The 12,829-nt window shown below is 40.9% G+C and overlaps 1 protein-coding gene across 1 annotated transcript in view; it reads left to right on the top strand.

Moving 5' to 3' along the window:
• The window catches only part of LOC116291516 (nucleoprotein TPR), a 42,971-nt gene that overhangs the window by 8,241 nt on the left and 21,901 nt on the right, over positions 1-12,829 (top strand). The window contains exons 17-29 of the mRNA XM_089033355.1: positions 482-589; positions 687-910; positions 1,371-1,455; positions 2,087-2,152; positions 2,651-2,802; positions 3,651-3,729; positions 4,252-4,395; positions 4,960-4,998; positions 5,454-5,588; positions 6,186-6,326; positions 7,231-7,341; positions 7,671-7,752; positions 8,080-8,178. Of these exons, the coding sequence (XP_088889481.1) occupies positions 482-589; positions 687-910; positions 1,371-1,455; positions 2,087-2,152; positions 2,651-2,802; positions 3,651-3,729; positions 4,252-4,395; positions 4,960-4,998; positions 5,454-5,588; positions 6,186-6,326; positions 7,231-7,341; positions 7,671-7,752; positions 8,080-8,178 (1,465 nt within the window). The remainder of the gene's footprint in view (positions 1-481; positions 590-686; positions 911-1,370; positions 1,456-2,086; positions 2,153-2,650; positions 2,803-3,650; positions 3,730-4,251; positions 4,396-4,959; positions 4,999-5,453; positions 5,589-6,185; positions 6,327-7,230; positions 7,342-7,670; positions 7,753-8,079; positions 8,179-12,829) is intronic.

The following is a 12,829-nucleotide window of genomic DNA, read 5'->3' on the forward strand; positions in this document are numbered from 1 at the left end:
GTTGTTGGTACGTGTACAGTTGGTTATACACAGTTGGTTGGTTATTGATAGGTTACCAGTAGGATGTCATACTGACATAGTTTGGGGGGTTGTATTTTTTACTATTCAAGGCATCTGACAGGTTGCGGGATTGCGGATCCGCACAATCCCATACAATTCCTCAAAATCCCACACAATTTGCCAAAAATTTTAAAATAATCAGGCATTTTTCTTGATCATTGTAATTTTTATAACCTTCCAAAACATGTTGAGAAATCACCTCTGTTGTTTGAAACTGTTCGAGTAGATATCAAAAACAACATGGTGTTTCATAATCAACTATTTTTTCCACTCAATTTACAGTACGTCCCAAATCCTGCACAATTTGCATTATTTACCAAAAAACCTTTCAGATGCCCTGACTATTACCCTGACAGTAGTTGTTGCTATAGAAATGATAATATGTTTACTAATAATTATTGTCATTCTATATTTTACAAAGGAACATGAAAAGCTAGCCATTGAATCAGAAGACTCAAGAAAACAATGTGAGCATCTAAAGAGAGAAAACAACAGATTAAAGACCCTAAGTGCTGATCTTAGCCAACAGGTATTTGATTAGCATTTGAAGTCAAAATAGTTTCGTGAAGCTCTAAAAGAAATGAAAAGATACACCAGCCATACCACCTCACCACATTTCTATTTAGGTCCAAGTTCTTTTGAAAGAGTGTGAAGAAGCCAGAGCAGGAAAAATGATGACAATGAACACATCGTCTGAGGAAGTGTCAAGCTCATCACAAGTCATCTCTAGTCATCTTGTCACATTTAAAAACATTGAAGAGCTGCAGCAGCAGAACCAGAGACTGTTGGCTGTGGTCAGGGAGCTCAGTGAGGACAAAGAAAAGAATGAGCAAAGAGGACCAGATAACATGTAAGATTACAATGAAAATCTTTAACAAAGACGTGGGAGAATATTCCCAGATAACTTCTTGTTTTTATTAAACTTACCTTAATAATAATCTTTAATTAATAATAATCTTTAATAAGGTTACCAACTTGCTGCATTATTATGAAGCACCTGCAGCTCGGACATAAGCGTTATATTTCCTCTATCCCCCCCACACTATGTCAGCGTATTCAAAAAGAGGCAATACAAAACTGTTGAAAAAGGTTATTCTAGCATTTAGAGGTAAAAAATTCTTCTAGAAATTGCCTTTTTCAGTATCTATTCATTTTATTATTACATTTCCTTTTTAACTTATGGATATGCGAAGCAAAGGAGGGGTCTGAAAATGCAAAGGTGTCACTCACTTGTTTAAATTATTATGAATAATATTCTTTTATGTAATTCTCTTTATGCCAAATCTCTTTCTGTTTTCATTGCCGCATAGGATAACAGACTTGAAGGATCAGTTGAGTGTGGCTTTGAAAGAACTGGAGCATGTTAAAGATGAGAGATCAAGACAGATGAACATGGTGTGTGGAAAAGAAAATGATTTATGATCCTATTGACGTTGTAATAGTAGGCAATCTCGAATATTTTATTATACAGCTTAATACCAAGGTCTTTTTTATATTAGTCTGTTTGTACAACTTGGTGAATTTGACTTTTCCTCGTGCCTTAGACTTCCACTATGAAGTCATATTTCTGGAAATAATCTTTAAATGATCATCCATCAATCAAACCCTTCAACATTTTACCATAAAAATAACGTTTTCAGTTGAAGGGAAACAATCCCTACGATAATGTTACAGTGCTGTGCACCGAACCGTGAACACCCAACAAAGTTTCGTACAAGTTTTTGACTAGTTTTAATTGTGCTCTTTACCGTCAACCAATTAGACTTCAGCGCTTCACCTTGATGTTTGGATAGGCAGAGTTTGTGCATCGATATAATGATATCGAAACATTAAAGTGAAGTGCCAAAACATGATTGGCTACTGGTAAAGAGATCAATTGAAACTTGTCAAAAACTAGTGCGAAACTTTGTTGGGTGTTCACTGTTCGGTGCGCAGCACTTTAATACACAGTAAAACTTTAATGAGATAGGGTAACTAAAATTACACTGAAATATTGTTCATCAAGGCCCTTATGACTTGTTTACAGGTTGAAGTTATGGTAAGACAGAGAGACATGTACCGTGTTCTGCTGGCTAATACTGGACAATCGCCTGTGAGTATTGAATCTCCTCTTAGATAAGTCTGTTGTCATTAAAGGCATTTAAATCATCCTTCTTTTACAAGGATAGCACCTAATAGCCAGTGGCTCTCAGCTCATATGATCAAATTTGAATTTAGAAGTTGATTTTTTTGAGGGAGGAAAACCAGAGAACCCGTATAAAAACCCTTGAAGCACAAAATTAGTGGAGAACTAGCAAGAAACCCTACCAACATAATTTATGATGGGGGCCTTAAGGGTTGAACCCTTGGCCGCAACAGTGAGAGGCAGCACATTAACAATACACATGGTCACCATCCATGTTTCCAAGAGTACTTGCTTAACAATAATTTGACTGATGTAATTCATTTAATGACTGTAAACATTTTTGACAACGGCTGTGAAGATTGGGGCTGATTGCATGAGTGTAAGAGGATTAATAATTCCAGTCTAAAGTTTGTTTTTTCAAGCCTATGAAAATCCTATTCATATGTTTTTGCATTGTTTTTCCAGATTCCCTTACCTACAGACGAATCATTCCTTCAGACCAGATCACCAAGTGCTCATGACAAGTCTCTTGCTGCTGTAGAACAAACAAGAGATGCGCTAAGAGAACTACAAAAGCACTTCGCAGATTACAAAGACGAAAGGAAACTAGCTGAAGAGTATGTTATCAGTCATGATTAGAATGGTTTTGGTATGAGTGGGAAACATATAGTACTGACTTACAGCCCGTACACGGTACGACATGCCGTAGAGTGGTTTTGGTATGAGTGGGAAACATACGGTACTGACTTACAGCATGTACATGGTACGACATGCCGTAGAGTGGTTTTTGTCTGAGTGGGAAACATATAGTACTGACTTACAGCACGTACATGGTACGACATTCCGTGGAGTGGTTTTTGTCTGAGTGGGAAACATACATTACTGACTCACAGCACGTACATGGTACGACATGCCGTAGAGTGGTTTTTGTATGAGTGGGAAACATATGGCACTGAATTACAGCACGTACACAGTACGACATGCTGTAGAGTGTTTTTTGTATGAGTGGGAAACATACGGTACTGACTTACAGCACGTACACGGTTCGACATGCCGTAGAGTGGTTTTTTTTTTTTGTATGAGTGGGAAACATACGGTACTGACTTACAGCATGTACACAGTACGACATGCCGTAGAGTGGTTTTGGTATGAGTGGGAAATATATGGTACTGACTTACAGTACGTACACAGTACGACATTCCGTAGAGTGGTTTTTGTATGAGTGGGAAACATACGGTACTGACTTACAGCAAGTACACGGTACGACATGCCGTAGAGTGGTTTTGGTATATGAGTGGGAAATATACGGTACTGACTTACAGCACGTACACGGTACGACATTCCGTAGAGTGGTTTTGGTATGAGTGGAAAACATACGGTACTGACTTACAGCACGTACACGGTACGACTTACATGGACTTCAGGTCAAAGTTATGATTTAAATTAAACATCCTTTACACTTCAGTAAATTAACTGAAAGGCTCGACAGTCTACAAATGGAGAATGCACAACTACGCGGTGAAGGCTCCAAACTAAAATCCCAGGTAACTGTTCTTTATTTGTTTTGTTACTATTAATAGTACATGTAGAAGTAGTGTAGCCAGATGCCCTAAGTTGAAGGGGCATACTGCCAAATCCACAGAAACTCCATTAGTATAATCCATAGTGAAAGATTAAGCTGTAGAAAGGGCTTATATGTTATCTCAATCATCGTAAAATATAAGAATAATATATCAAATAAAATTAATACAATCTTTCTTGTTAGAAACACTGCATAAAATGAAATCTCGAATTTTGGAGGGGGGAGTTCAGCTTTTTTCTCTGTTAAATTCTTGGACTTGGGTTATGTGAATAGAGATTTTAGTGTCTCCATTGATTCTGTCGTATGTCCAATGTATTTGCTTTACCTCATCCCCTTTCCTCCCTCCCTCCCTCCTTTCCTACTCCACTGCCAAGAGGTACCACCCATTGGTGGTTTACTATGGTATACTTGTAAAAACGCATGTGCTACTTATTGTCATGTTGCATTATTTAACTCTGTCGATGCTCTTTTATCTTGGGATCAGGTGGAGTTTTCAGAAGAACGCTACAAAATGCTTCATTCAAATGTTGAAGGATTCAAGAAAGAAGCAAAAGCAGCCAGTGAAAAATCCCACCAGTTAAACCTGTCCAACACAAAACTACAGGCAAAACTAGACTCTCAGTCACAGGTGAGTCTTGGGTCCTCTGGGTGACAGCCACTTGTGCTGATTTATGTATTTGATTGTGCTGTATATTAGTTCTTTTACTCCGACGAAGGACTAGCGTCTGAAATGTCAGTAAGTTTTTTCATCTTTTCACGGTGTATAATTTACCTTTTTATCATTACTGTTTCATTAGAAACACCGACACAGCTCACACTAGTTTTTAGCTAGTTATCTCTTCTCTGTATATTAGTTAGTTTATTTTTGTCTGTCTGTCTGTGTTCTCAGTTGAGTCGTGATTTTTGTGGCTACTGCGTTTGCGTGGTGCCACTATTGCTATCGTCAACATCTCCAAACATAATTAATGAGTAACAATGGAATGCATTCAGAACCAATGATCAGGGACACTGTTCGTCTTCCATTTTTTGGAACTAATCAGAAAAGACAACATTGTTCTTTGTCTAATTTTCGTCCATTTGTTTTTGTTCTTTCTTGTTGGTTTGTTTTTACCTACCATAATATCCTGGCTCTTGCAATTTTTTCATCTTCCTCTTAAACAATATTAATATTGATAAACCTTTTTCTCTTCAGGAACTTTCTGTGCTCAAAGACAAGTTGAATAAATCAGAGGTAATAATGTTGGTACATTGATTGAATATAATTAAATGTCTAGGTGAAAAAGAGTTCTTAGTAGCAATGTGTTGGAAGCTCCTAGCTATACTATGTGAAGGACTGCATGAGCAACTGAGTGACAACCATTTATCAATCAGGCCAAACAAAAAAATAAGTGTTTCCTGTTGTGCAACCAACCCTAATGCACCACAGGGTTCCCAGTAAGCTGTGGTAACAGTAAAAAGAAAATCCGACCTACCGACCCCAATTATTTTTCTCATGAAACAGGAAACACACTTCTTTTTTTGTTTGGCCTCATTTATTGGCTGATATTTTTTAGACCAGCAACCTGTACTTTGAGTTAAAGGATCGTCTAAGTAACATTCACAATACTCGTAAAAACGGAGTACACTTTTTACATGCATATCATTAATTCAATAGGAGTTACAATTTTTTTTATCTGTCTACCACAGGTGACCTGTGAAAATATCAAAGCCGAGAAAGCCATGCTGAGGGAATCAGAAGTGAGACTGTTACAAGAGAACAAATCTCTCCTGGAACAGCAAAAGAATCAGAATTCGTTGCTAACAAATTTGCGAAGTCTACAGGTAAGACATATCTTAATACATTTTACTCACTATTTCACCTCTAATTGGGGAAGGCACTTTTTATGTTGGGGGTAGGGAGGGCTGGGGCTTCAGAGAAGAGGTTAATCAGTAAAAAATTGAAATTTCGTAGAAGGTCAAACGTTTTTATTTAGATCAATTCAAAGCTAGTTCCTTGTTGAATTAATAAAAAGGTCATGAATTTCGTACTGACTGAAAGGGTGAGGACTACCAACATCTTATTAGAAATTTACTGCAAATCCCTTAGTGCAAAATCCCCCCCCCCCCCCTCCCAATAAAAAATGTACCTTCCCTTGGCTAAAGGAACATTCAGCCATTCCCTTAACTTGACATGATTAAAGTATTGTTGTAGTGTTTTGTACAAATACATTTATCATCTCAAGATCATTCAAGGTCAAGAAAGTGTTTTTGAGGGGAAAGTGGGACTGCTTGTAGTCTAAGGTCACGGCAAAGATTGAAGTTCTTTTGTTTTCAGTATCAAATCTCCACTCTTAGTTTACAAAGTGTATAATAAACAATTATTGAATTTGCTTTTGACGTGATATAATATTCTAAACAACTCATTTATCTATTATCTAGAACCAATTAGAAAGAACAGAATTTGAAACACGAACAAGGCTGGAAAATCAAGTTGAAGCTCTGCAGAAAGAAAGCACCATGGTAAAGAGAAAGCTGGAAGCAGAGGAATCACATCACACCAATATCATCAGGAAACTAGAGGTACATATTAAAAGACTAAAAATGGTAGTTGTCGTTCTATGGTCACATTTTCAGAGCACAGTTAGCCTACATTACAGGCACTCCTGTTTGAAGTGGGGTTAACTCGGACAGAGGAGTAAGGAGGACTTTGCTACACTTCTCCCTGTCCCCAATCAGGAATGCCTGCATTAGCCTGCACGACTAGACACTTATTCTCGATTAGGCAGGCTATGCCTGCATTGTGTACAGTACACACAGTTTACGTTGTTAATTTGGTACAGTGGATGTTGTGTACGGAAATTGGTTTACACATTCTGCGCACCAGCTGCAGAGGTGGAAGAATGGTACAGTTTCTTTTGGAGGGATTTTGCAAGAACAACATGTGATAATCGCATTGCACAAGTACACTAAGCATGGTTACGGTAGAAACAAACGCTACTTTCTTGCTCATTCGTTGCATAAGACACCACCGCAAAATCCTTTGCGTATCTGTACTTGCTCGCTACTTTCTTGCTCATTCGTTGCATAAGACACCACCGCAAAATCCTTTGCGTATCTGTACTTTCTCGCTACTTTCTTGCTCATTCGTTGCATGAGACACCACCGCAAAATCCTTTGCGTATCTGTACTTGCTCGCTACTTTCTTGCTCATTCGTTGCATGAGACACCACCGCAAAATCCTTTGCGTATCTGTACTTTCTCGCTACTTTCTTGCTCATTCGTTGCATGCGACAAATTCTCAATTCAATCAAATAGAAAACGTTTTGGGAGACAAGAGAGGCAAAAGAGGTCGACTTGATGCAAGTCAACTCAAACCTCGTGTTGATTCACGTGGTATTAACACATCAAGGCAAGAATGCTTGCCGGAATAGCTATGGATCCTCGTCTGGGTTCTCTCATCTTTTCATCTTTTCTTTCTCATTAGAACCAAGTGCAGGAGCTTAGGGCACAAATCGATACAGAGGCTAAAAGCAACAGGCAGGCTAGAGACATGCTGGTCACAAATACTAAAGAAATGGAAACTTTACAAACTAAGGTACTGTACATGTAATATATATAGTAGAATTTGTATGGGACTTCAAATGGATGTCATATATCTGCTTATGGTCATGGTACAGAATTGGCAACATCCTTTAAACCAATCAAAGTGCATGAGATTACTGCGCATTTTATAAAAATGCTTGGTCAAGGCACATGTGTCCGTACCGTGAGTCATTACAATAATTGTAAGATAGTGTAAATTCAAGGCTAAAAAGCAGCACGAACTCTTCTTAAACAGGTTACTTTTTACAGAGAGAATGTAGATATTTTATCAATAACTTTATATTGAAAAGTGTTATACAATACATAAATGTTTATTTTTAGTATGCCGAAGCGAAGGCCCAGCATGAAGCTGCTGAAAGGAGACTAAACAACCTATTAACAAAAGACAGAGAGACAGAAAAAGGTTGGTTTGCATTAGTGAATTTGCTTTCTTCTCATAAGGATATGACAAATATTTTTGCAGGGCAATTCGTTATGCAACATGTTGCTTTGCAAAAATTTACGAGAAACATTGCAAGCAGTGCAGACAGATTTTACGGCAGCAATGGTGTAAAACACTGCATGGCAAAATAGCTTTTTTCTTTTGGGATTTGAGATTCCTTGTCATGTAAAACAAAAAAAACATCGTTCCTGCCAACCACTTGGCCGCAGTGAAATCCTATTTTCGGATTTGGAATCACTCGATATATATATATATATATATATATGTATTTTTTGACAAACCCAACAGAAGAGGCAGACAAAGCAAGGAAGGAGCTTGAAGAGAAGTACAGCATTTTGCTGCAGGAAGCTGAAATGAACTTGAAGGAATCTGAAGCTAAAGTCAAAGGTATTTCATCATTATGTGAGACACAAAACTAGTACGGCATTTCGTGACTAAGTCTTTATGTAAATATTAGAGTGTGTGACGAAATGTTCATGTAACCAGATAGTAGTTTTGTAACCAGAGATAGATAGGGATATATTCTTACACACATGTACTGAGCATAGATCTCAAAGAAAGAAGCAGTAAATATAAGTTCCAGCAAAAACGTGTCAACTATTGGTTCGAACGGGATCAAAAGTACCGTGTGTAACATTTTGGCGACCCTGCCAGGACCGCTAATCGAGGAATTTCTCGTAAAAAGGCGGTTCTCGAGACCTGGAAGACGATTGACCTCGTGGTCGAAGAAGTTGATGTTGTGTTGGACGCACATGGATACGAAATTAGCGTTCCTTTGAATGCTTTCATCGCAAATAAGTCAAGCATTCCCTTCGTATGGTACTGAAGACTTGATGTACGTGGCCTAAGAGGAATTAATGTCCGTTTGGACGCCAGAAAACTTTAGAGAACGTGGTTTTGCAAGATTTGGGGGTGTGGTGTAATAACAGACCAAGCCGGCTACGATGGATTTTGATTTAGAGGCTCAGCAGTTGAGATTGGAGCAAGAAATTTTAAATTTGTCGCTAGAACGCTTGCAGGAGTTAGCAGAGCACCTCAAGGTGCCTTGTGAAGATGAAGGAAAACTAAAGTTATCGAGGAAAATACGGAGGACAGTCGAAGAAGTAATAGAGAGCTCAGAGGACAAACAGTTAGTCATTGAAGACATCGGCAAATTCACCAAGGAGAGCAACACAGCGCAGAAGGATGCTGAATACGACAAAGCGAAGAAAGAACTAGAGAAGATGCAAGAGAACTTCAAGAAGATGATGGAGGATTACCAGAAGCAAATCAACGAAGCAAACGAAAAGTTGGTATCTCTACAACCAGGTAACAAATCATCAAAACAGGAAGCAATCGAACCGGTATGTACTCTTAGTGACGTAGGCGTCGTAGATGTACGAAATGCACTCAGGCGCGATTTTCGTATCATTGGTATGATTGGAGGAGATACGCACAAAGACCGCTTGTCTCTCGTAAGTCTCTTGAGGCAAATCGAGGTTGGTCTTAAGAACAAATACAGCGAGACAGAAGTAATCGAAGGCGTGATCAGAGCGATTAGTCCATCACTTAAATTAAGATCTTATTTAGAAATGATGCCAGCGCTAACGATAGGAAAACTTGAGCAGATTCTAAAAGCACATTATAAACAGAAATCTAGTACAGAGCTTTACCAAGAATTGACAACGGCATGTCAAGCTGCGAAGGAGTCTCCGCAAGATTTTCTAATTAGAGTCATGGATTTGCGCCAACAAGTTCTCTTTGCATCGCAAACGAACGAAGGAACTGTTAAGTATGACTCTGCGTTAGTAAATGGTTTATTTCGCCACGTGATCGAGACCGGCCTGCAGTCGGAATCCATACGCACAAAGCTTCGGCCACATCTGTTAAACGCTGACGCTAGTGACGAAGAGCTAATGGAGAAATTGAATGCTGCGGCGTCGGAAGAGTCTGAGCGCATGAGTAAACTGAGTCTTGGGTCACGCAAAGCGCTCGTTAATCAAATTCACGCTCCTGTCGAACAAAACGATAGAAAAATACCAGCGCCAAAGAACCATGGCAGTGGGAAAGCACAGAGTGAAGATAGCTACATGGCAACGCTCAAGGCTCTTCAGGCTGAAGTGGCTGCAATTCGATCGGATTTAAATAAACCGCGCGAAAGAAGGAAGGAAGAGAGGAATGTTCGCCGTTGCACTAAATGTGAAGAAAACAACGCTGAAAGTTGTAGTCATTGTTTTAAATGTGGATCGGGTGAACACTTCGCGCGGGGTTGCAAAACAAAGTCGGGAAACTCCCGACGGCTACGCCCGGGGGACAGGGAGTAGTCCGGGAAAACAAAGAGTCCCATGTGTGCGTGTCGTGCGGAGTACAAGGGAAACAAGAAACAGTCATACTTTGTTCGGGATGCGAAAGTGTTAATTACTGTTCAAGTGCGTGTAAGTTTGCACATTGGAATGAGCACAAAACACTTTGCAATGCAATAGGCTATATCACCCAGCAAGAGAATGAAGAGATGAGAGAACAAGGATTTTACCGCACACACCTCACGCCAGGACAACTCACCAAAGTTGTTAATTTGGTGGGGAAGAAATGCATGATAACTTGTTTGTTAAATGGTCGCAAAACTGATGCATTATGGGATACTGGGGCTCAGGTTTCTATCCTCCCCAAAGACTGGATTGACAAACAAATGGATGGGACTACCGTGCGTAAAATAGGGGAACTTTTAGATGGGCAAAATCTAAACCTGACAGCGGCGAACGGTACCCCTTTCCCATTTGAGGGTTGGGTCGAAATAGACTTTGAGCTTTTGTCAGGAGGAGAGGGAGCTAAAGTCAAAGTTCCTTTCTTGGTTTCACGAGACCAATTAGACACACCTATTATTGGGTACAATGTTATCGCAGAACTTGTTAAACGTGAAGGGGAAACAAAGGACGGAATAGTAGACAGTATGGCGGCGACAATGACTCATCTGAAAAGAAGCGACGTAGAAGGGCTAGTGAGTACGCTGCGCGCGGTTGATCCATACTGCGAACTTGCCGAAATTAAAACTTGCAAGCGAGACATTGTAATACCCAAAAAGCAAGCAACAATTATAAAGTGCTCAGCAAAGGTTGGTCCGACTGAGGGTAAGATTCCAGTTTTGTTTGAACCAGACCCCCAAGCCTCGTGGCCGAGTGAAATAAATGTACCAGAATCTGTAGTGACTATCTCGGGAGGCTCATCCAGTCGCGTGAAAATCAGTGTCGAGAACCACTCTGACCATGACGTACGTATTAAGGGCCACACTGTTCTCGGTAGCCTCTACCAAGTACGGTCGGTGACACCTGTCGAGGTAACACGGAGAGATCTACCATGTCAACAAGCGACACCACCCAGCGAAACGGATTTTAGCGCCGAGGAAATCTCCCACCTACCTAGCGTAGACGGCCTGACAGACGAGCAAAAGAACATCGCTCTGAGCATGCTCAAAGAAGAGGCCCACAGTTTCTCCCAAGACGACAACGACATCGGCTGTGCTGAAGAGCTGCAAATGTCTATCAACCTGTCAGACAACAGACCAGTCCAGAAAACGTACACAGCAATCCCGAGACCTCTGTATCCTGAGGTAAAACAGTACGTGGAGGACCTTCTAAACCGTGGCTGGATACGACACTCGAGATCCTCTTACTCTTCACCAGTAGTGTGCGTTCGTAAGAAGGATGGCAGCCTACGTCTGTGTGTCGACTATCGTCAGCTGAACGAGCGCACAGTTCCAGACCGACACCCACTGCCGCGTGTGCAGACAACTCTAGAGAACCTTGGAGGGAACAGCTGGTTCTCGTTGTTGGACCAAGGAAAAGCCTATCACCAAGGATTCATCCATCCATCTTGTCGAAACCTTACAGCATTCGTGACTCCATGGGGCCTCTATGAATGGGTTAGAATTCCTTTTGGTTTAATGACAGCGCCTGCTGAGTTCCAACGATTCATGGAAGGCTGTCTCCACGACATGCGAGATGACTGTTGCGTCCCCTACATCGATGACGTCATCGTGTACAGTAGGACTTTTGAGGACCATGTCGAGCACATCCGACAGGTTCTACGTCGTTTACGATCCCATGGTATTAAGTTAAAACCTGCTAAGTGTAAGCTGTTTCAAAGAGAAGTCCGTTACCTGGGACAAATCGTATCCGCAGAAGGATATAAACCCGACCCATCGAACGTTGCCGCAGTACTAGTACTGAAAAACTCGCAACCCAAAACAGTCGGGGATGTAAGAAAACTTCTCGGGCTGGTCGGATATTATCGGCGATATATTCAGGACTTCTCAAGGATTGCGTGTCCTCTGTTTGAACTCCTACAAGGACGAAACGAAACTAGCACACCAGAACAGTGCAAGAAAACGTTCCGCCGTGGAAAACGAAGTCAGCCTGCCGTTTCGTCCTCGCAACCAGTAACCTGGGCAGCCAAGCATCAGGAAGCCTTAGAGAAGCTGCTGAATTGTTTGGCTACACCACCCATACTTGGTTATCCAGACTACAACACGTCGTTTGTACTGCACACAGATGCATCAAAGGAGGGATTAGGAGCCGTGCTCTATCAAAGGCAGAACGGTATTATGCGAGTGATAGGGTATGGTTCGCGGGCACTCACGAAGGCTGAGAAGAATTACAACTTACATTCAGGCAAACTAGAATTCCTAGCATTAAAATGGGCTATTTGTAACCATTTCCGCGAATATCTCTATTACGCACCGCAGTTTACCGTCTACACAGACAACAATCCCCTTACGTATGTACTGTCGACAGCTAAATTGAACGCGACCGGCCAACGTTGGGTAGCAGAACTTGCTGATTTCAGGTTTTCAATCAAGTATCGCCCAGGTAGCGTAAATGGTGACGCCGATGCTCTCTCGAGAATGCCTCTTGACATCAACACCTACATGGAATCCTGCACAACCACGACAACGAGAGAAGACGTCTCAGCGGCCTTCAATGGACTCCATGCTCAAGAGAAAGGTGAAGCCGTCTGGATAGCAGCAGTGGGTGGTACTCTAATAACTCCAGATGAAGAAATG

The sequence above is a fragment of the Actinia tenebrosa genome, unplaced genomic scaffold (genome assembly GCF_029948245.1).
Source record: "Actinia tenebrosa isolate PJP-AT-01 unplaced genomic scaffold, QUT_ActTen_1.0 PGA_scaffold1__47_contigs__length_23844297, whole genome shotgun sequence".
NCBI classification, from domain to species: Eukaryota; Metazoa; Cnidaria; class Anthozoa; order Actiniaria; family Actiniidae; genus Actinia; species Actinia tenebrosa.